This window comes from Haematobia irritans, chromosome 3 (genome assembly GCF_050003625.1).
Source record: "Haematobia irritans isolate KBUSLIRL chromosome 3, ASM5000362v1, whole genome shotgun sequence".
Lineage (NCBI taxonomy): Eukaryota > Metazoa > Arthropoda > Insecta > Diptera > Muscidae > Haematobia > Haematobia irritans.
The window spans coordinates 211,076,860-211,102,904 of NC_134399.1; the positions used below are offsets into that span (position 1 = coordinate 211,076,860).

At 32.0% G+C, this 26,045-nt stretch overlaps 1 protein-coding gene across 1 annotated transcript in view; it reads left to right on the top strand.

The window, feature by feature from the left end:
* Nucleotides 1–8,262: 8,262 nt before the first annotated feature.
* The window catches only part of UBL3 (ubiquitin like 3), a 463,144-nt gene continuing 445,361 nt past the window's right edge, over nt 8,263–26,045 (top strand). The window contains exons 1-2 of the mRNA XM_075302631.1: nt 8,263–9,488; nt 16,786–17,968. Coding sequence (XP_075158746.1) covers nt 16,904–17,968 — 1,065 coding nt within the window. The 5' untranslated portion in view covers nt 8,263–9,488; nt 16,786–16,903. The remainder of the gene's footprint in view (nt 9,489–16,785; nt 17,969–26,045) is intronic.

A 26,045-nucleotide genomic window follows, 5' to 3' on the forward strand; every position in this document is an offset into this window, starting at 1 on the left:
ACATGACTGTTAGCGGCTATAATGTATCGAATTGCAACCGGATCGGATGATTTTTTCATTGTTGTTAAAGATTATATACTAAAACCACGTACTAAATTTTAACCAGATCGGATGAAATTTGCTCCTCCTAGAGGCTTCAGCCCAATAAACACAAACGTTTGAAAAATGCTAAATTTCAACAATTTTTCAAACATTTTTTCAAAGGATTAGGGTAATATTCAAGTTGAAAAATTGTTGAGAAAATCGCGTTCTCAACAAAAAACAGACATTACCCTCAACAGTGAAATTCAACACATTAGCAATAATATCTCAAGTGTTATCCTCAAATTGAAATGCATCGCTACTCAATAATTTGTCAAACAATTTTCGATGCGAGTCAAATTCAAAATTAACATCGTTGCAAATACTTTTCAACCTAAATTTGTATGAATGATATCCCCACTTCAAATTGAAAGTCAAAGCCAAAATTCTATGAATTTTGTATAATTTATTCATTTTCATCAAAATAAAATATATAATAATACACTACACTACATAATACACTACAATACCAATTGATAAATAATAATCTTATGAAACATATCAACAAATAAGAACAAAAAAAATAAAAAACAAACAACAAAACTTTAAATATCTTAAACATTATTAGTAAACACTTTTGTATTGATAATTCGTTTTCCTTCCTTTTGGTGTCATAAAACAGCATTCAAATTTATTAACATGTGGGCAATTTCAAATTAGGAACGTACTGGACCACGTGTTAGAATTGATTTCCAGCAGAACGAATTCACAAAATATCCATTTTAAACTGATAATAGCATATGAATTAAACTGACGATGTGATGCACATTTTCATCCAGAAGTTGTTGATTTCAACAATTTGTTGTTTTTAACAATTTTAATTGGTTGCACTTGTAATGTTTCTGGAAACTTTTTCTTGTCGATAAGCCACTCTTTTTTCATTGGTCAGCTTCTTAATGTTTGCAAGAATGTAGCATCCAAAGATTTTAGTTTTCTGCAAAGAGATTTAAATTTAGTGACTTCTCTAAAGTGTTGATTTAATTTTTCATATTGACGTACCAACAAGGCATATTAAAGATACACAACAACACTACACATACAAACAAAACTTGAGTGATCTGCCATTTTAGTTTGACATTATTAATATCATGGGGGGGTACACACGCTTGCTCGTGACTTTAGGTGGAATTACATAACATGCGATCATGCGTGCGTACGTTGTATTCGAATGCGTTGACGAATACGACTCTTCTATTGAGTTACACAGTATGCGTCGGAATACCAATGAATTTGCTGATTACATTCCTTGCCTCTGCGCTTTTTGTTATGTTTTTGTATTCCACACACTTTTTAAAGTATAGAACTTTATGTATTTTAAATTCAATCAATAATTTCTCGTCAATATTTTAAATTGTTTTTCGTTTCTTGATTTGTTTACATGTTGTTTAATGTTGTCAACGCACCCGACGCATTGAAAAGTTAAAAGTTCGTCAACTTTATGCGTCATATGCATACGTTACTTTTGTCGTGTAACTCAAACAATTGTAGTTATAACATTTTAACTTTTTTTGACAAAAGCATATAACGTACGCACGCATGACCGCATGGTATGTAATTCCACCTTTTACCTTTAATTAATATGCCTTGACGTACCAATTTTTATAAACTATTTGAAGCAATTCCAGTTAATTGTCCACCATATTTTCATCGGTCAGCTTTTTAATGTTTTCAAGAACGTAGAATCCATAATTTTAGTTTTCTGCAAAGAGATATACATTTATGGCGTTTTCTTTTCTTGTAAAAAGTGCACACTTTTTTTGCATTTTGCCCGGAAAATGTACTCTTTAGGTTCTTTTCTAAAAAAACAGGCAAAAGTGCGAAAAGGCTTCGAATTCTGTTGTGAAAATAGCGCCACGCATAGAGGCAAATTACGGGCATTTTCAGCACTGCCAACAAACGAGAGTGCTGCGATTGCCCTGTTTCCTTCTTTGAATTCTTTTCTGCCCGCTGAAATGATAGCATTTTTTTAGGTTGCTGGTAACATTTTAAAAATGCGCATTCTGTACAGACAAAATGAAGGCAAAGCACTTTTTTCAGAAAAGAAAACACCATTAGTGACTTCATTAAAGTTTTATTTCATTTTTTATTTTCACTTACCTCTTTTAATAAACTATTTGGTTATTTGTCTAAAATTAATTTTAATAAACCATTTGGTTATTTGTCTAAAATTTTCCATTTTTTTATTTCTTGCAATTGACCACGAACTTCGTTGCACAAATAAGTATTGAAAACCACATGGTTTTTTCCTTGCATTTTAGGGTAGTGTTTTGTCAAAGTTTTCTCATATTATCTTCAACACCTTTTCAAAGATTTCGTCAACATTTTGGCAAATTGGAAGTAATTCGCAAGCAATTTGAAGGTGTATTGAAGATGAGCTATTTCAAGTCAAGTTGAATTTATGTTGAAAATTATATTTACCCTCAAACTGAAAAGTTGTTGCATTTGAAAAACGCTCATCCTGTGTTTATTGGGAGAGGTCAAATCTGGGGATCGGTTGATATGGGGACTCTTTATATAATTATGGACAGTTATGGACCAATTTTTGCATGGTTGCTAAGGTTGAGTTATACACAATGCGTTGATGCGTCCGTTGATGGAAGGGTTGATATTTTCACTTTGAAGCACTCTAATCAAGTTGTTGCTTTTAAAGAGAATATTCAACTCTTCAATCATCGGACACATTAACGCATGGTATGTAACTCAACCTTTAGAGACCTCTCAAAAGCGCTGTCACTAGGGGTGTTTTGTTTACAACAAAATCTCTTTCAAAATCCCCTCTACTGTCTTGTACAACTATGGTTTTTGTACTAAAAATGCGCTTTTTGCAACCCTGCCCCAATTTTTTATTTTTTCTTTTTTTTTATTTTATTTAACTCATTTTACAACCAAGCCGAAATGGCCATATACGGTTACAGGGATACTCAAAATAAAGAATTACATTAAATTTACTTAAAAAAACTTAGGACTACAATCAATTTTCCTTGTATATGAATGTGTGTGTGCGTGTCCACATTCGGGTTTGTGTTTGGATTGATATATTTACAAACAGCTGTTAAATCCTCAAATCTATGAAATCTCGTTATTTTGCCAGTCCGAACACTTGAGATTTGTAAAGAGATTTTGGTTCTAAATAGCGAGATTTCGTGTCTAGTGCGAACGTAGTGTAAGTTTTAAGGCATACAGACATAAAGTAAGCTATGTGAATAATGTGAATATGTCAAAGCCGCTATCTTATGCACGATAGCAAACTGATAACCAACGTAGTTATTAACAGATGGCGCCAAAGTTGTACTAAGTAGTTTTTTGCTTGGTGTTGGAATTAGATAAAGCCAAGACAAAGGTATATATTTTGACATTAGTTTCAATAAACCCAAAATACAACACTGTACCCAAAAAGTTACGAGATCCAATGTAGAACGGAACTCGCAAACTTCGAATTTCGATTCGAACTTGAGGCAAAGATGCCGTGCTTGAGATGTAGAATATGCATAACTGGGGAGTCTAGTGAAACGCCGTCATTATTTTGCCACCAGTCTTTCGTCTACATCATTAGGGCTGTTTTCTTTTAGCACTGGATGCAACATTTGTATGGGCTATCCAGAACATCGTTGCACTGGTGTTCTATCCAGAACAACTCATCAGTGCAAGTCGCGCCGATGTTGCCGGATTGTATTTTGATAAAGTGATTCACAATAGCAACTTATTGTGACTAATGTATCAAAAAACATGTAATTCAAAGTGGTACAGTGTCATAAATAATCGCAGCAGTAAATATTTATTACAAATTGGAGCATTTCATATATTAAAAATTCAAGATTTAACTTCTTTTCTGTGATTGTTTTTAAACAGCTGATGACAGTGTTGCATATTTTTGGAGATGTTCTGGATAAGCGAGTACTCTGTTTTCTTTTAGTCCTTCACGGCTTAGGGTATCCAGTGCTAAAAGAAAACAGCCCTATTATAAAATTTATGTGTTATTAAAAATCGTGATATATTTAAATCCATTAGTTTATATTATGGCCTGTTTCTGTATATCGAACGAAAGCTTTCTTTCGTATTCCGAACGAAAGAAAATTGAGTTTTGTTCTCCTATTTCGAAAGGCAAGTCACTTCATATTTTGTTGTCGAGCAATAAACGAACATATACAATATGTGTCAAGAAAAAAGTAAAAACATTGTTAACATTTGAATGAATTCTCAGGCCAAAAATTTGAAAATACTCATTTTTGATAATCAATGTATTCTCATACAAACGAAACGAACTTTCAAAAATACAAAAACCCAAGTTCATTCGAATTCGAGTGACTGCCTTTCTTTCGAATGGGGTTTCATTCGATATACAGGAACAGGGCATTAGTCTCGTCCTATATTACACCCAGGAGCCACCGTGGTGCAATGGTTAGCATGCCCGCCTTGCATACACAAGGTCGTGGGTTCGATTCCTGCTTCGACCGAACACCAAAAAGTTTTTCAGCGGTGGATTATCCCACCTCAGTAATTCCGGTGACATTTCCGAGGGTTTCAAAGCTTCTCTAAGTGGTTTCACTGGAATGTGGAACGCCGTTCGGACTCGGCTATAAAAAGGAGGTCCCTTGTCATTGAGCTTAACATGGAATCGGGCAGCACTCAGTGATAAGAGAGAAGTTCACCACTGTGGTATCACAATGGACTGAATAGTCTAAGTGAGCCTGATACATCGGGCTGCCACATAACCTAACCTATTACACCCAGAGAAATGGTTAGTAGGAATTCATTAAAAAAAGCACCAACTTGCTGCTTTCTTGCATTATCATTTAGTGCTTTTGATGCTTTTTTCAATTTGAACAGTTTTAAATTTATGTTAATTGACGTTATCTTTTCATACAAAAATTCGGATTAGACTTTCAAAAGCTTAAACTCAACTACATTGCCAAATGCAGAATTTGATTGTTATTAACGTGGTATAGATTCCCTTTTTAATCAATATTGGTATTTAGGGTATTGTTTAGAACCAATTTGGCGCAGGCATACTTATACTCATACCTGGTAATAGGAATTTTTGCCGGGAAATGTCTAGCGACGAGTGCCGAATTTCTGAACTTGATAAAGATGTAATTAAAAACGTTTGTATTAAGTTAACAAAAGCATCATAACTGAACTAAATAATAATATTTCCAAATTTAATGTCGAAAAAATGTTTTCCTCCTCTAAACAGAATATTTTGAAATTTGAAAGACATTACTGACCAAAATGAATTGGATGAAAGCATTCAAAGTGATCAAGGTGTACACTTGAATAGAGGTTCATAATTGCATAAAATTACAAATGCGTCAAATCAATACACGAAATCGTCTATAATACATCTTAGGAAGTTTTTTTAGTTTTTTTTTTTTAGTAGAGCATTGAATTTTAGTTGGCTTAATAGTTTTTGTGGTGGGAGGTGGTATGTTAGAATTTATAATACTGTTACGAATTTGATATTTCTAGATTTAAGTTTATTCAAATTAGTTTCCGTTCATTTAAAATTTCAAATTGTAACGGTCAAATTACGTCATCACATTCACTTCTTTATTTTCTAGTACTTTCCTAAACATCTTTTGTGTTCTTAGTTCCACAATAATTGTAGTAACCCCTTTTGTTTTGTTATTGTTGTAGTAATATGAGCACAACCCTCTGTCAGATAAATTACGATATAGGCAGAAACGACAAAGTGATTATTCTAGATAATTGTAGGCAAGACTATGAACATAATCAGATATTCATGTGCGATATCTGCCGGACACTAGTAGAACATTCCAAATGGCTGTAGGCAATCAAGATAACCAGTTGAATATTTGCCGTTAGATAAATTGTATCTAGATAGTTCTAGATGGTTGTTGGCCAGACTATCCAGAATTTTCGAAATCGTCAAATCATGGTATATAAGCCCCTGGCGGAGGGAGCTCTAAAGTCAGTCGTAAGCTAAAAGTAATACAGTACACATCGTAGAGCAAATAAGTGAAACCTATCAGTTAAGCAAATAAATTGTAGATTGTCGTTATTTGAAAAGAACTAACGGGTTATTAAACACGCCTCAATATATAAACGTTACAATACAGTTTTGGTTCCCTCCGGGAGTTGACATCACTGATTACGATAAGGAGATAACAGGGTTGGTTTCTCTTAGAACTGTTCTAAAAGCATTTTGTTATCATGGTTAGAATTGTAAAAAATTGTAGAAATTCAATATGGAATAAAGTGACATATACCCTGCCAGCATTTCAAAGTTCCATTTCATCCTCATCGCTACCACAGACTCGTAAATGTCACCACAACCATCGCGAACTGTGATGGGGGAAGCATATCAAAAAGTACAAAATGTACATGAAAGTATTTTGCCATCACTCTTTTATTAATGTAAAAATTTATGTTAAATGTGATGAGATGAACCGAAAAATATTATATTTATAAGAAATTATAAATGTTTAATTAAATCAATAAACATCTACACAATCGTGTTTTACTTGACCACAATGATTCTTCTACAATTACCTTAAAATGCACTTTTTCTGATAGTTTGCAGGGGTTCTTATTGGCGTCCTTCGAAATTGATCTAAATAGGCACCTAATAATTGCACTGATGAGAAACTTTTTCGTAGTAACTTGGCGTGGTACAACTTCTCAATAGTGATGGCGCTTTTCCGACGAGTTTTTGATGTCGTATATGATTGTTTTCGACGTAGTGGGGATTCTCAGAAGCGCCCCCAAATTCAAAAAATGTTGGCAGGGTATTATTCCAAACGTACTGCCTCGATCAAGGATAAAAACAGTTCGAAAACAGTCGTATACGATATCTAAAACTCATCGCAAAAGTGCCGTCACTTAACTTATATGCAACATTTTCACTGAATCTTACTGAGCATCATAAAACTACTAAAGGTACTACATCACAGTCAGCTGTTCACAGCTGAGTACAACCAACTGTCAAAAACATGTCTTATTACTATTGGTTACAATTTACATTCCACAGGTTATTATTGTCAAAAATATGTATGGTTACTATTGGTTACATACAGTTTGTCAAGAAAGTGTTTTGACAATGGGATAAAAATTATGTTTTGTTCCAAAATTAAATATAATGAAATTTTAAAAAAATATTTTATTATGTATTTTGCAAAGTATACATACGTACACAGAATTAAAAATTTAATAAAATATTTAATATTTCAATTATTTCTAGAATTTGAAATATTTGGCAATGTCAAAAGACTTTCTTGACATACTGTATATAACTATTGGTTACATAGGTTACGTAGATTCTATTGGTTACATTTTACATGGTTTTTATTGCCAAAAACATGTCTGGTTACTACTGGTAACATAGGTAACTATTGGTTACTTAGGTTACTATTGGTAACTAACATTAAAATGTAAACAAAACAAATTGAAAATATTTAATATCTTTTGTTTACTAACATTAAAATTATAAACTAAACTGACATTTTGATGTACTTGAATTCTGTTGTTTTTGTTTTATTTTTTGTAATACTGCAACTACCTGGGAATTATTGTACCATGAGGTTAGGTATATCTTAGTAAACTTGTTTTAATCCTTTTTTGATGCCCTGTTTTATGTTGCATGTACCATTTCACTTGAACTAATTGTTCAAAAGGAGGACCTTATCGTTCACTTCGATTTTTTATGAAATTTTACTTTTTATAGTATATCTAATGTATAATCAATTCTTACTCACGGTGTACCATTAATGTTTATTTACTCAATTTGTCTGGTATGAAATCTAAGGGCCGTTTGAACTGAATGAAGATCCAATTTATTAATAAATAATGCTAAAACGCCAAAAATTTAATAAATTGGAATTTATTTTTCGGGATCCCGAAAAACCCTGGGATTCAAAATAAAAAATCCCGGGATTCGGGATAAATCCCGTACCGAAAATCCCGGGTGACAGCCCTAGTGCAAGATCAGAAATGAACTTTTCCAATGAGTGTACGATTGGACCAATACTCAACGACGACCTCTATTGAGTATCGCCTGCAATGTAAATACGACATCTTGTTATAGACATCTCTACATTCAATGTTAAGGATAGGTTGGCAACACCCATTGTCACAATTTAGTTGCCTACCCAAAGAAAATTTTTGCTGTCCCACATTGTTGATGCTTCTTCTTCTTCTGTTTATCGATGAAACTCTTGTTTTTCAACAATCGAAAAGAGAACGCGAGAACGAACGGTCGTCGCGAGACTTTTGACGGACGGTGTTTATCTGCCACTTTCCTTGTGTTTGGAAGAAAAGAAAAATACCTAGTTTTTTGGTGTCGAAAACATATTTGAAATCTCTGATCAGAAAATTTTCTCTGAAAATATTTATAGAAAAGGTTAAACCATAAGTGCTGTGGAGTTGTTGTAACCAGGAGAATATAGTTGCGATTTGTGTGTTTCTTCCATTCGTGAAAAATCATCTCATGAAAATAAAAACACACCTTCCAAGTAAATATATTGTGTATTTCCCATTCTGTCGGGCGAAAGAAAAATTCCAATATTTTAAGTGAAGAAAAGCAGTGGTGTGATACAATTATCCAAAAGTAATATACAAAGAGGAAGAAATAACATAACAAATTTTCGTTTTGTTTTTTTTTTGTTTTTGGAAAAAGTAAAGAAAATCGATCTAATCAGAAAAAATAATAAAAACAAATGCAGGTAAACTGGTTTTACTCTGATTGACGTCGTTGTTCGCTGCTGCCGCCGCCGTTGTCGTGTTTGTTCATTGGGTTCCTCCGTTATCGCTGCTAACGTCGTTGTTGTCCGTGTATTTCGTCTAAAAACTCCCCAACAAAACAAGTGAGAAATAGAAAAAGCAACAACAAAAACATAGCCCCCCATCATCATCGGCTAGTTGTGCGAATGAAGAAGAGTGTGGATATGGCCATGTAAAAAAAAAATACTAAATAAAACAGTCAAGAGAAATATAAAGAAAAAGCCAAAAAAGAGCGAAATATGTATTAAAAGAAATTATAAATTTTGTAAAGCCAAAGAAAACAGAAAAATATTTATGTTAGAAATTCGGTATAATCAAACAAAAAAATCTTTGGAGAAATGAAAAATACTTGAGATTGCATAGAAGAAAAGAAATATGTATGTGCTTGTGTGAATAAAAATAACGAAAATTCTAAAAGAAAAGTTAAAAAAAATTTGTTGTCTTGCGTTATCCATTGGAGCCAGCCATCCATTAATTTGTCATCACCAGTTGGAAAATAAAGAAAATCATTTATTTGTACTATCGAAGGAATATCTATCTCATCACATTCATCCTATTCGTTGCCGAATCGAACATAAATCTGGCCAAGGTTTTCTTCGGCATTCAAAAAGAGACGAAACAAAAATCCCTTGCAAGCAATATTCTCTGTTGATAGTGTTTTAATTTAATGTGTACGTTTGTTTAAAATTATTTTTTTATCTGTTTATCTAATACTTTAAAGTGTTTTGTTGTGGATTGCCAAAAATTATAGAAAAAAAAAAACGATTTTATTTGTGGTCCAAACAGAAATAATGAAAATAAACTAAAATTATCTCATAGGAAATTTCTCTATGGTCTTTGATTACCAGTTACATCTCTCTCACTCTCCCAATCAAGAGACAAATATATCACCAAATATTTCAGTTTTTGTTGGATAATTGTTTTACAAGAAGAAATTTGATTCTTCACTTTTTGTTTACATATTGCAATTCTCTCAGTGATAATACAACAACACGAATTGATAGATAACAGCAAGAGCGTTGGCAGAACATCCCAAGTAAATATCTCTGTAGGGATAAATTAACACCCTGTCTCCAATTCCTTGCAAAATTTCTACATGTGTGAGTGTATGTGTGGCTTGTCTAATACCTTTCACCAGCAACTCTGTAGAAAACAACAACAAAAATCCATATTCTCATTTTGCAAAACGTCTATGTAATCAAGAATCATAAAATAAAAAAAAAAAACACCTTTCGTATTTACATCGATTAGCTTATCCCCACCCATAATGAATTTTGCAAACATTGGCAGTAAAATGACTATTAGAAAAATCAAACTATTCTGAGTAAACAATCGAAAGCTATTTGTATCAAGTTCACATACGTAACCCCTTGCGCTGTATTGAAAAGATTCATGCCAGATAGAGTGTTAATCAAAACGTTAGTGAAAATGCTTTTTGATGTTTTTTTTATGCTGAATTCGACCTTGACCTTCAATGTGATAACGAGAAAGAAAACTATTTTCAAAATATTTATAGAACTAATGTGAGCGTCAATTATTATTTAATGGACTAGTTAGTGGAAAAATCGACATAAAATTCTGTGTTCAAGGCAATACTAAAAACTAAAAAAAAAAAAAAAAATACAAAACAAACACATTGGGATGCTGCACTTCAATATTATTTAATATCCTGGAACAACGATAAAAAATTTTAAGTAGTCTGCTGTTTGACATCCCTACGGGAATTGGATAGAGCCCAGGACTGAATAGGACTAGTCCTGGTAAAAACGTATGGGGACCGGCCACTTTAACATGGAATTCTCTTTGATAGGATAAATTCATATTGTAGGAGATTACTTGGATTAAGTAGTCCGCTGTTTGACATCCCTACGGGAAATGGATAGAGCCCAGGACTGAACAGGACTAGTCCTGGTAAAAACGTATGGGGACCGGCCACTTTAACATGGATTTCTCTTTGATAGGATAAATTCATATTGTAGGAGATTACTTGGACAGGTCCAGGGCTGACAATAAAATTTCAAGAAAAATCATCGCTTTTTTCCGAAACATTCGAGATAATCGGAACATACATTTTATAAATAGTCAAAAAAATCATATTGAAAACAGTGAAATAATATGCACAACTACGTATTTCAATATAAAAGCAAAAAACCCTTAAAAAATATTTTTTGGTTAAAAACAATAATTATAGATAAAAAAATAAATAAACATAGCTATAAATTTCAATAAATAACATAAAAATTAATTTTTATATACAAAATAGATTTTTGTAAAATATTTTTTTTTTTATATTTATTAATAAAAAAATGTATCCATATATAGCGGTCTTTAATATTTACGTATAACACTGACGAAAAAGACCAGTGTTTTTTTTTTAACGGGAGATTTTTTGACGTTTTCCGACTATATAAAGCATATATATTCCTGACCAGGGAGAAATTCTAAGACGATATAAGCATGCCCGTCTGTCCGCCTGCCTGTCTATTGTAATCACGCTACAGCCTTCAATAATGTCACTATAGTCCTGAAATTTGGCACAAATTCGTTTTTTGTTTGCAGGCAAATCAAGTTCGAAGATGGACTATATCGGTCCAAGTTTTGATATAGTCCCCATATAAACCGACTTCCCGATTTGGGTTCTTCGGCTTATAAAAACCGTAGTTTTTATGCAATTTGCCTGAAATTGGAAATCTAAAGGTATTTGAGACCATAAAGAGGTGTGTCGAAAATGGTCTGTATCGGTCCATGTTTTGGTATAGCCCCTATATAGACCGATCTCCCGAGTTTCCTTCTTGGGTGTCTAGAAACTGTATTTTCTATACGACTTGCCTGAAATTGAAAATCTAGAGGTATTTTAGGATCATAAAGAGGTGTGTCGAAAATGGTTCCCGATTTGGGTTCTTGGGCTTATAGAAACCGTAGTATTTATGCAATTTTTCTGAAATTTGAAATCTAGAGGTATTTATAATGGTATAATGGTTTGTAGAAACTGTATCATCTTTCCGATTTGCTTGAAACTGAAAATCTAGATGTATTTTAGGACCATTCAGAGGTGTGTCGAAAATGATCCGTATCGGTTCATGTTTTGGTATACTCAAAACATGAATCCGATCTTCCGATTTTATTTCCATGTTTTGGTCCATGTTTTGGTATAGCCCCCATATAGACCGATCTCCCGATTTTGCGTCGTTGGCGTCTAGAAATTGTATTATCCATCCGATTTGCTTGAAACTGAAAATCTAGAGGTATTTTAGGATCATTAAGAAGTGTGTCGAAAAGGGGCCGCATTGGTTCATGTTTTGGTATAGCCCCCATATAGACCGATCTCCTGATTTTATTTCTTGGGCTTCTACTATAGGTGCGAAGTATAATGACAATTGTATAAACTGTCATGATGTGGAGGAAAAGGTATCAATTAAACACCTCTTGTGTGAGTTTCCTGCTTTTTGTGTAAGGCGTAAGCGAATTTTAGGAGTGTATAGCTTTAGATTACTGGCTGACCTGGAAAACGTTAACTTAATGGTCCGAAAATGGTCCGTCTCGCTCCATGTTTTGGTGTAGCCCCTGTATAGACTGATCTCCCGATTTCACTTCTTGGGCTTCTAGAATTGGTAGTTTTTACCCAATTTGTCTGAAATTTGAATTCTAGAGGTATTTGAGGACCATTAAGAGGTGTGTCGAAAATGGTGCATGTTTTGGTATAGCCCCCATATAGACCTACCTCCCGAATTTATTTCTAGGACTTCTAAAATCCAGCGTTATTTCATCATTTACACGATATGTTTATGATTTTTCTAAAACTCAAACAATATTGGTTCTTATAAATCTATAATCTGATCTAGTCTTCATAGGTAGAATTAAATTTATTAAATTTATCTTCGGGAAGCGTACTAGTTGAACTGATTTGCTTGGGAGAATATTTGCCATAAAACCCTTTGAAATTCTATATATTATCATGTAATCCGCTACGAGCCACCGTGGTGCAATGGTTAGCATGCCCGCCTTGCATACACAATGTCGTGGGTTCGATTCCTGCTTCCACCGAACACCAAAAAGTTTTTCAGCGGTGGATTATCCCACCTCAGTAATGCTGCTGACATTTCTGAGGGTCTCAAAACTTCTCTAAGTGGTTTCACTGCAATGTGGAACGCCGTTCGGACTCGGCTATAAAGAGGAGGTCCCTTGTCATTGAGCTTAACATGGAATCGGGCAGCACTCAGTGATAAGAGAGAAGTTCACCAATGTGGTATCACAATGGACTGAATAGTCTAAGTGAGCCTGATACATCGGGCTGCCACCTAACCTAACCTAATCCGCTACGACGAAGAGTTTTCAAAGGAAACTATTATATTTGATTCATGGTGGTGGGTATTTAAGATTCGGCCCCGCCGAACTTACTGCTGTATATACTTGTTTTTTAGTACATGTTTGTAATACACATTCTGAGTGAATCATTGCCAATTGTGGTATTAAAACAATGTGAGATATTTAAGATATTTGGGGTTACTTTTGCATTCCTTCCAATGCATCATTCTCAAGCGAGCTTATTATTTTATTTATTTTAAGGTTTACCTGACTAAAAATTCGTTACACATTTACTGTGGAGGGTTGAAGGACCATGATTCTTTGTACGAATTTTGATTCGAAAAGCCAAAGTGGAGTCCCACGTTTTATTTCCGAAAACTTTTCAAATTTATATCAACATTTTCAAAAATTTCTTGAAAAGCCCAATTTGGATGATTTATTGTCATTTCAATATTTCAATATTTTCATTTCAATATTTTCAAAAATTTTTTTTTCAAAGTTTGGAGCTATTATCGTCATTTAAAAATCGGAATATTGTTTTTTTAAATAATCAATCGTTGAACATAGGACATCCATCCTATGACTAGCCCATGTTAAATTCATCGTTCTGCGCCCATTTTGCACCACTTCCGGATCCAAAAGGAACATTTTCGTTACTTTTTTGCGACGCTTTTTTTGCTGGGCAGGTCCTCATATAACCACTCTGGGACAAAGTCTTAAAACCCTTAAAACCCGAATGGCACCTAGAAGGAAATACTTTTGAAATATTTTGAATAATAGATCGTGTTACACTAAATGTGTAGATTCACTATGATTTTAAGATTATTTATAGAAATTAATAAATTATATGAAAATTTTGGGATTTTTGTTTGGCTTGAGGTTGTGGTTTTTCATTACTGGTATGTGTATGTAAATTTTAACGAATGTGATTTGTTGTCAATTTGTGTGAAAATTAATTTTGTTAAATGTTTAAATCATGACATTTTTAGATATTATATCGCTGAAGAACAAATATTCAAGAATAAAAAGTTATGAAAAATCACAGCATCAGCTTTTTCAAGACATATAAAAATCCTAAAATTGTAAAAAGGTCATAAGAAAATACATATTATGTGAAAATTTAAAAATTAAGAACGTTTTGGTTTCAAACACGAAATTAATTGATCCAATTAATTTTTAATTTAATATAATTGATCTAATTCAAAATTTTTATTTGAGTCAAGTAATTTTTGCGAATAAAATTTTGTTTTGATTAACAAAAATAATTGAGGTATTCATTTCATTTCATTTCATTTATTAGACATGTAATACAAAAGCCTTCGCGGCCAATAAATATATTACATAGTATTCTTAAACCTGAGTATACAACGGACTAATAATTTATTCTAATATTAACAATAATAATTAACAATAGCAGAATAGCAGAAGTATTTAAAGTTTTATTGAAAAATTTTCAAATTCAATTAAATTTTTAATTGAAAAAATATTTTTTATAGTTTTGCATATGTACTGGCGACAGATGTTACAACCCTGTAACCAATTAAAAAATAAAAATTTATTTTGGAATGAGTGTACGGTAGCAATGTGATTGGCATCGAATTGGAGTTCGTTCGGCAGTCTCCTATAATATTCTAGGGTAGTCCGCCTAACCGCTTAGCTGGCTTATTCGATTTTTGGAGTATTTTTGGACGGTGATGTGACAAAAAAATATCACCAACATTTTATTAAATGAAATATTAAATATATTTAAAAAAGTATTCCATTAAAAAAATAGTTCAACTTAATTCAATCTTTAATCAAACAAATGAATTAAGCAAATTTATTCAACGAAATTTAATTTTTTGATTGATTTCAATGATTATCATTTCCTTAATTGAAGCATTTTCGATGACAAATTGGTAACGTGTGATGGTAGCCAAAATATTTTCAGAAGATGTATTATATCCTGCATAAAGTTTTGGCAATGAGAAAGTCGTAACGTATCTTTGGTACACCTCCGAAATCAAGGAACATAGTAAATCGGTATATAGTAAGAGAATACCTAGTAAATCTGAGCGGAAAAAAAATTAGGTTTGTTCAAGAGTTAAAGGATTCTTTCATGATTTGACGAATTTTCTGTGTTCAAATTCAATATTATGATAAAAAAAAAGTATAAAAAACATCCGGCTGTACTGAATAAGTGATCACTTTTCGGCATGAGGTTTAAATTCAAAGCCGCAGCTCTTAGCACAACTCTTCCAACATTCATTCGTGACCGATTATCAATTTGTTTGGAGAAAGGTGATACGAAATTAAAAATTTTTAAATATGTAGGTAGTAAATAAAAAATCAGTAAAATTTTAAAAATTGAAAAATATAAAATTTCTATCATATCAGCTTTCGACCTGGAATCAATATTTCAAAACAATACCTTATACTCGAGAAATGAAAATGAGAGCTCGGTGACCATGTATTTATATCTAAATACTCAAGTAATGAAATAGGGTGGTAGATCAATACGAAGGTGATCCATATTCCTAATCTACATTTAAATTATAAAAATCCTTATACCTGATGTAGTGAAGTTTTCGCTGATTTTTTTTTTTGCTATTTCTAACAAATAATCTGTCAACAAGATTCATCTGTAAACAAAGGGCAGACCGAATAGATTGTTGTTATTGTTCTGTGAACACACTAGAGATGTGGGAGTGAGTAGGATATTTCCCACGCTCACTATTGTAAATTACTACTCACGTAGCCTTGTCAAAACCCTATTATACACATACTCAGGAAAATTCGATGTGCAAAAACCTACTCGTACTCACTGCTCGAAATCACCATCAACAATCATCCTCTAGTCAGAGACACACCTCTGTCTAATACAAAAACACGCATTGACATTTATTTGCTTTTACGCTTAAAAAAAAAAAGAAAAATAAAATGTCTACTTTGCCTTTTGGAATAAGCTAAGTCAGTCAATTTGTCTGTTTGTCTAAGTCTTGGGCTTTTTGAATTTGTAACGGACTTTAATAGATTTTTACAAAGTATTTGCATACGATTTAAAGAATGTGTAACAAAAACAACAAATAAAACATTATGTGTCGAATAATATATAGAAGGAATAGCACATGACAACACTAAGGGGAATTTGTTTTTATTTGTGAAGAGAATTAAGGCAGTCACCAGAATGGCAAACATTTTGTGTGGGGGCGGCTATGGGGTGAATGAAAATTCTGCTAACAACAAGAGGCAATGTAAAGAACTGTTACGATAAGGGTGAGGCGGATGCGAAGAAAGAGAAAGACCAACAGTGTGTTTGTGAGAGAGGTTGTTATGATTGTGGATTTCATTCTGTGATTATGAGAATGAGAGTTTAGGTGGATGAAAATCTATGTCACCAACAGTTATTTACATATGAGAGTCATTATGACAGAAATTGGTGAGAGAGAATGAGAGTGAGAGAGTGAAGAGATTAATGTGGATTTTACTTAAGTGCGAGAGTTAAAATTGTTACCAGGTGTGGGAAAAGAGCCCATATGTTGTTTTTCTTCCATTTCATTATTACCATAGGCTTAAAATATTATCTTTAAATCCACAATAGAATTTCTATTTTATCATAGCTATAAAAAATGATGTATTAAAAATGTAGATACTTTTAATGAGTTTGTTTTCCTTTTATTACAGATTTCCTATATACATGAATTCCTAGAAGTGCTCAAATAATCATTAGGAAAAAGGCGGCATTAGTGCAAATACTCTAAAAATTAACCAAGAAAACAAAACTAACTTCCAAAATCGCGCAATGTCTACAACTTCGTCCATCGAAACTCCGACTTCACCAACGGGTCCTTTGCAACACCAACCTCTGCAACATCATCAACAACGACAACATCATCATCACAATCCCCATCAGCATACTACCACTGCGATTGTAGTCAGCGCTGGCGCTGGTCCTCACAATAATCCTTATACCCAAACAACTACAACAACTGCTGGCAACAATACTGGGGGAGGCAGTGGTGGAGGTGGTGGCCATCATAATAAACGTTCCCATTCTACCTCCTCGTCCACAGGGTCTTCATCGAATGGTTCGTCCTTTAATCAGCATCAACAATATCATCAGCACTCAATAGTGATGTCTAATGCCGCCAGCAACAGTCCTAATTACAACAACAACAATAATCAACATCAGCAACAACAACAAGAACGTTATCATAATAAAAATCAATCTACACACTCATTGCTAACACCATCTTCCTCGACCTCTTCATCGCCATCTGTTTCGGCTTCAACCGCGGCCGCTGTGGCTGTACATCAATACTCCTCCACCTCTTCGTCCACAGCTCAAGCCACCACAGGTGGAAGTGGAGGTAATATGATCCAAAAGCCACAACAACAAAATTCTTCGTCCTCATCGTCTTCGGCAGCCTCATATTCGCAACATCATAATCATCATCATCATCAGCAACATTCACACTCGCACTCGCAACATCATCATCATCACCAGCAACCACAACAGCAATCACATCATCATCATCATATGCAATTTGCAAGGCCATCTACGTCAATGTCAGCTCCTTGCACTGCCGCTGCCTCCTTGAATTCCCAAAATAGCTCTTCTTGTACACCATGCAGTATCAAACGTCATACCACAGATGTTTCGGTCTGCTCTTCGTCATCGTCATCTTGCTGCTCTTCGGCCAGTTCGAATTCCGTATCGGCCGCCGCAGCGGCAGTAGCAGGTGTGAATACAATGGGTCAAGGCAATGGATCGGGGATAGGTGGTAGCGGTGTTGGTGTTGCCAGTGCCAACATAGTTACTCCGGCCGTGATTACGCAAAAATCACGTACTATACCCTCGGATAAGGTGAGTGACAAGAATAAGGAAATCATTGAAAAATTACGCATGAAATGAAATAATGTTGGCTAGTTAGGAAATGTGATTAGGAGCAGGCTGCTGGCAAAATTCAAATGTATTTAAAGCCTATTTTTAGGAGCATAAACTAATTAGATTATTTATAATTTAAAAATTATTCAAATAAAAATTTGCTTTGAATACAATACAATCTAAATTCAATGAAAAAAGTTTATCTATTGCTTACAATTCGTATTAATTTTGCATGTTTTCTCTTGCCTCAGTAGAAGGTAAGCTATTTGGATTCTCTGATTAAGGGTTGTTTCATTTGTTGGCACACATTACTCGCCCGCATATCTCTTGTTGGAATTTCCAAAGGCCTTGCAAGGGCCTTTCATTACACTTCAGGCTATTTTTCTATTGATTTTTCCCACCTGATTGATTGATTTTCCCGCCTTAACTAAAATAACAAAAAACAGAAATCCCATTTCAATGTTAAAAATGTTTTTTTTTTCGTTTTTCAAAATGCCAACATATTTTTAGGAGGTTGTGTTTAATCCCATGACAATGATGAGAGTAGGTAGCATAGGCGCCCATTATTTGTTTTAGTACCATTTGCAATGTTGGTCCATCTCCTCGCCATTTGAGGGTTTGTTTTGTGTATTTACTTTTTGGAATCGATGATGCTGAGATTTTGCCTTGTTGTTTGTGGTTGCAAAAATCCAAATGCCAAAAGATGTGCAGTAGTAGGAGCTCGCAAAACAAAATTCTACAAAGATATATGGCATTTTATTTATTATAGAATGTGGAGAAATGTCCTTCAAAAACGTTTTCGATTTGTTTGGAATAGCAACAACGTAGTTATTGAGAAAAATTGATTAGACTGCCAGTAACATATAACAGGGCTTATTGTTTGCAGTCGGTTGTCTTGGCATGCTTTTAGGCTGTAATAAAAAGAGGCAACCAGTACTACCTAATACAACCAATATCATTCACCCATTACAGTGACATTGAATCGTTGGTGCTTGGGCTATTGCCAACATTGAAATGTTATTCTCGTTTGTGTATTCTCCCATTTGATGGATTCAGTAACATTTATATGACATTCATATTAATTTGATTTCGAGATTTTGCCTTGAAAATGAGGGGAAACAAGAAAATAATGGAAAATAAATAAATTGTGGGCAATAAGTTATTTGTTACTTTAGACAATAGATGTGCCCCTTTTTAATCATGGACTATAGTAAATAATTTTTTTTTGTACGCAGAATAGTAAAAAAAACACTGCATACTTCTAGGCGTCTTTAGAATATCAATTTTTATACCTACGGTAGAGAGAGTATAGGGCAATTTAACGAAATAAAATAAAAAGGGTTGATGATAGAAAAAAATTACAAAAATTTTTATAGATCAAAAATTTCTATAGAACTAAAATTTTGATAAAATTTACCACGAAAATGAAATGTTGGCAAAATATTCCATACAAATTAAATTTTGACAAAATTTTCTATAAAATAAAATTTTCAGAAAATTTTCTATAGAAATAAAATTTTGACCACATTTTCTATAGAAACAAAATTTTGACAAAATTTTTCATAGAAAAAACATTTTTTGAGAAAATATTCTATAGAAATAAAATTTTTGTTTCTTGGTGTTTTATTCGATCTTTTTCTTTTTAATAAAAGTCAATAGTTTTTCAAGCTTAAGATCTTCGTTTCCTTTATTTTTTTTATTTTTTTATTTTTTAATCCATTATTCCTGATATTTCGCAATTTTCACTGAATTGCTTCTTCAGAGGGTTATTTGATCTATAATATTATTATTATTAATTAGTTTAGTTAACATTTAGCATTTTATAAATACATACAATATAATAAAAAAAATAAAGGAAACGAAGATCTTAAGGTTGAAAAACTATTGACTTTTATTAGAAATAAAATTTTGATAAAATTTTCTATAGGAATAAAATTTTGAGAAAATTTTCTATAGAAATAAAATTTTGAAAAAATTTTCTATATCAATAAAATTTTGACAAAATTTCCTATAGAAATGGAATTTTGAGAACATTTCCTATAAAAATGAAATTCTGAAAAAATTACGTATAGAAATAAAATTTTAACAAAATTTGCTATAGAAATGAAATTTTGAGAAAATTTCCTATAGAAATGAAATTTTGAGAAAATTTCCTATAGAAATGACATTTTAAGATAATTTCCTATAGAAATGAAATTTTGACAACATTTTCTATAGAAATAAAGTTTTGATAAAATTTTCTATAAAAATGAAATTTTGTCAAAATTTTCTATAGAAATAAAATTTTGAGAAAATTCTCTATATAAATAAAATTTTGAGAAAATTTTCTATAGAAATAAAATTTTAGGAAAATTTTCTATAGAAATAAAATTTTGAGAAAATTTTCTATAGAAATAAAATTTTGAGAAAATTTTCTATAAAAATAACATTTTGAGAAAACCTTGTATAGAAATAAAATTTTGACAAAATTTTCTATAAAAATAAAATTTTGAAAAAAATTTTTGTAGGAATAAAATTTTGAAAAAAACTTTTGTAGAAATAAAATTTTGAGAAAATTTTTCATAAAAATTAAATTTTGACAAAATTTTCTATAGAAATAATATGTTGACAAAATTTTCTAAAGAAATAACAATTTGACAAAATTTCTTATAGAAATATAATTTTGACAAAAATTCCTATAGAAATGAAATTTTTGACAAAATTTCCTATAGAAATGAAATTCTGACAAAATTTCCTATAGAAATGAAATTTTGACAAAATTTCCTATAGAAATGAAATTTTGACAAAATTTCCTATAGAAATAAAATTTTGACAAAATTTCCTATAGAAATGAAATTTTGACAAAATTTCCTATAGAAATGAAATTTTGACAAAATTTCCTTTAGAAATACAATTTTGACAACATAGAAACAAAATTTTCAATAGAAATACAATTTTGACAAAATTTTCTATAGAAATGAAATTTTGAGAAAATTTCCTATAGAAATGAAATTTTGAGAAAATTTCCTATAGAAATGAAATTTTGAGAAAATTTCCTATAGAAATGAAATTTTGAGAAAATTTCCTATAGAAATGAAATTTTGAGAAAATTTCCTATAGAAATGAAATTTTAAGAAAATTTCCTATAGAAATGAAAATTTGACAAAATTTCCTATAGAAATGAAATTTCGAGAAAGTTCCTATAGAAATGAAATTTCGAGAAAAGTTCCTATAGAAATGAAATGTTGACAAAATTTCTTATAGAAATGAAATTTTGACAAAATTTTCTATAGAAATGAAATTTTGACAAAATTTCGTATAGAAATAAGTTTTGACGAAATTTTCTACAGAATTAAAAGTTTGAAAAATTTCCTATGAAAATAAAGTTTTGAAAAAAATTTATATAGAAATAAAATTTTGACAAAATTTTATATAGAAATAAAATTTTGACAATATTTTCTCTAGAAATAAAAGTTTGAGAAAATTTTCTTTAGAAATAAAATTTTGAAAAATCTTTTTATAGAAATAAAATTTTGACAACATTTTTCATAGAAATTAAATTTTGACAAAATTTTCTATAGAAATAAGATTTTGACAAAATTTCCTATAGAAATGGAATTCTGACAAAATTTCCTATAGAAATGAAATTTTGACAAAATTTCGTATAGAAATGAAATTTTGAAAAAAATTCCTATAGAAATAGAATTTTGTCAAAATTTTCTATAGAAATAAAATTTTGACACAATTTTCTAAATAAATAAAATTTTGCACAATTTTCTATAGAAATAAAATTTTGACAAAATTTTCTAAAGAAATAAAAATTTAAGATTTTTCAATTTCTTAAAATGATATTGTTTTTTTTTCGTGTATTGAGTTATATCCTATGGTTATATGTAGGACGAATTGAACTTGGGGATATAGTGTACTTTAAACTCTAAAATTAATAAATTTTTATACGTTTTATTTCTTTAAGTATCACGTGTCTCAACCTTTTCCTCAAAGTAATCTTGCCTCCAAAAAATATGTTTTATTATGATGGGATTTTTCAATACTTATCTCAATTCCCATTTCTTAAAGTACAAATTTTAAAATTTTATATTTCCTGGGCTAAACTAAAAACCTACGAAAGATAAAATTTCCCTCCCAAAAGTATGCTACAAAAATTTTATTGAATTTGTCCAACTATTTTAGTTTTACCATTTAAGAATTATTTCAAACTGAAAACTAACGTGAGACTGTTTTTGTATAAAAAGTTTTGTTTCCTAATGCAGTGTGCTGCTACAAATTATTGATCCCCTAAAACTTTGTATTGATTGAGTAACTTTTGATTATTTCATTTTGTTTTGAATCAAATTGGATAATATCTAATTAGGTTATTTCTTGTGAGCATCTCCACCCTAATGAATATCCAAGAAATTTAGGAAAATATCAAACAATACTCTTAACTAAATAAATGTGAGGTTTTCCTATAAAAATGGAAAGAGAAATAGAATGCCAAAAAAACTATATCGTGCTTAAGAAAGAAATTTTGAATAAAAAAGCATTATTTTATTAAATATTTCCTGGAACTATGTTATGATTAAGAATATTATGAATTTATTTTAAATTTGTTTCACTGAAAAACATTCTTTTTTTTACATATTTCCTGGAATTAGGGTCATTATTTATCTATAATCTGATTACAAAATTATTAACCAACCAACCCCTAAAATATGCCACATATTTTTTCATCTCTTGACAGTATTCATTAATTGATTAACTTTTTATATGTTGCCTTAACTCTTGATAAAAAAAGACAAAACATCAAATGGGAAGATATTCCATTAGCTTGTACACACAAAAAAAATTTTCGGATTCAATCACGAAATTAATTGATCCAATTAATTTTTTAATTGAAATGTCTTCAATCACAGTATCAATTAAAAAATTAATTGATCCAATTGAATATTTAATTGATACTATTAATTTGTGTGATTGATTTTTATTTCAATTAAAAAATTTGTTGAATCAATTAGATTTTTAATTGAATATTTTTTAAAACTCAATTAAGATTTTAATTGGAAAAATTTTCGTGAAATTTTTTTCTGTGTAGTTATAAGGATGTATTTCTGAAAATTTCATATTTCTTAGGGCAAATAAAAAACCCTACAAATGATATAATCTCGCTTCCCTAAAATAGGCTACAAAAATGTGAATTATTGGTCTCTCAAAAATATATATTAGTTAATTGTGTTTTATGTAATTAATTTTAATTGGAGGATGTCTCTTTGATTTCAAGTGTGAAATAAGAAAAAAATATAAATTAAAGTTTATCAACTTCCAAAACAATACAATTCTATCAGCAAATTTTAATGGAAATCTTACTTACTTTATACCAACATATTTGAACTGCACTAACTGGAAGCACGACTTGGATAAATTTTCTGCATGTTTAAATGGTCTTCGGCCTCAGAATTTTTTTATAATGGGTGACTTAAATGCACGGATAGGTGAACAACAATCATTGGACTGCGATATGGTGAGGGATATTCCGCACATCTATGCTCATAGACACTCAAGAGATAAGATCATAAATGCAAAGGGGAGGAATTTACTAAGCCTAATAGAGGATATAGGTGGTATCGTTTTAAATGGTAGAACAGTGATATTGAAGGTCAATATACTTTCTGTGGGGTAATGGGTAACACAGTAATTGACTATTGCATAAGTTCATTGAGCCTTCTGTCTCGGACCATATGCCACTGTCTGTGAGACTCGTGATTCCATGTTCAGACAATCGGAACGAGATATCGCGTCCATTGCATAGGTTTTTCTGGGACAACAGATATGCTACGACTTACCAGAGAAATATTGTTCGGATTTGTGATCGGAATGTGTTTTGTCCGGACGGATCAGTTGATGGTATGATAAGTTATATTGTCTCTACAGTGAGGCAGGCTTATAGCAAGCCACGAGATAGGAAATATTTTGAACCCAAACAAAAGTGGTTTGACTGGCAATGTTATCGCGCGAGAGTTATGCTACGCAGGAGCCTGAAGAGATATAATCACCAGCAAACTCCACACAATAGGCAGCTATACCATATTTCCAGGTCTAAATTCCAGAAATTGTGTTTATTCAAGAAATTGGAATACTATAACTCAAATTTGAGGAAGTTAGACACGATATCCTGTAGTAAGGATTGGTGGTGTTTGGCAAAGTCTTTGAGAAATGACAAGGCTCCAGCGAAACGTAATCTCGGTGTAGATGATTTCTTGTCCCATTTTAGAAATGCATTTTCAATAACACAGGAATGTACTCAGATCAATTGGTGTCTCCCATACTACACGAATACGTTTTTAGAATCTCCCTTTGAACTTATCGAACTGCGGGCAGTTATTTCTAATTTGGGAAAGAACAAGTCGCCTGGGCAAGATGGGATTCCCTATGAATTCTACAAGTATGCTCTTCAATGTTTCTTGATGACTATATTAGAAGTCTTCAACCGTATTTTTTTGAAAGAGTCGATACCATCACAGTTTAAGGAATCAATTTTAATACCGCTATTTAAAAAGGGCGATCCGAACGTTGCGTCGAACTACCGAGGACTTTCTCTTATGGATAGTATTTGCAAGATCTTCAACAATATATTACTCAACCGTATAAATGATTGGCTTTTCGAGAGGGATATCTTGAGTGAGTTTCAAGCAGGTTTTAAGAAAGGATATTCGACAATCGACAATGTTTTCAACTTGACAAACATTGTGTATCTCAATAATTTATATAACAAATTCACTTATGCGTTCTTTGTTGATTTCACTTCGGCATTTGACTTGATTCCGAGAAACAGTCTCTTTTTCAAGTTATCATGTCTAGGTTTGAGTACCAAAATTATACGGATTTTGCAATTGTTGTACAATGGTACAAAAAGCAGAATACATGATGGAGAATCGTTTTCAAATTTTTTCTTCTTGGATTCTGGTGTGAAGCAAGGATGTATTTTGAGCCCAATTTTATTTTCTCTATACACAAATGATATCCCGGATATACTTCCAGGCGGTGTCACTGTTGCTGGAATTAACGTCAAAGTGTTACTGTACGCAGATGATATAGTTATCCTATCAGATACTCCACGAGGTCTGCAGGATATGATTGATGCTCTTCGGGAATATTGTTTGAAGTGGCACTTGAAAGTTAATTTGATCAAATCGAAAATTTTAGTTTTTAGGAAGGGGCGTAGGGCTCCTACAGACTTGAATTGGTACTATGGGGATACTAGTATCGAAATCGTGGATCACTACAGATATCTTGGAGTTGACATTACTTATAATTTGGCATTTGATAGACATATTAACAATCAGCTGCGTGAATCGAAGATGGCAATAACTTCTACATGGTCTAAATACTTGAATCACCCAAAGATTTCTAAAGCGAATAAACTGAAAATATTCGAAGCATGTTCGATATCTATAATGTTTTATGCCGTTCAAATTTGGGGTTTCCAACAGTTTGATGGCGCAGAAAAGTTATTTAGATTTTTTATAAAGAAGATGTTATATCTACCGCCGAATACTCCTAATTATATGCTTTACCTGGAGACGGGGTTTGATTCCCTATTCATTACGACTTTAAGAATGCATTTAGAATATATATCTAAGATCTTACATCTAGGCTCTCATCGCCTACCTCGCATACTAGCGGAAAGGATGATAGAATTGGGTGAATATTGGGCAGGAAAAGGGTTAGATATATGTAATTCCTTTCGAAATGAATTGGATGATAGAATGCCACTATGTATGCACTCGAGTGTCATTATAGAAAAACTAAAGGTAGAGGAACGCAATGCTTTTTATATGAATGCTCTTAATTCGCAATCTCATGACCTTTATCCGAAGTTGGAGTATAATGATATACCAACACTCACAGAAAATTTATCCTCTCGTGCAACGAGTTTAATTGTAAAAGCTAGAGGAGGTTTGCTGGACTTAAACTCTCGTTCCTTCAGAAGTGTGTTAGATGGTAAGTGTAGCATGTGTAATATGAATGCGAAACACATTTCACTTTTTAGGAATATGTCCAATTTATCGCGGATTTAGAA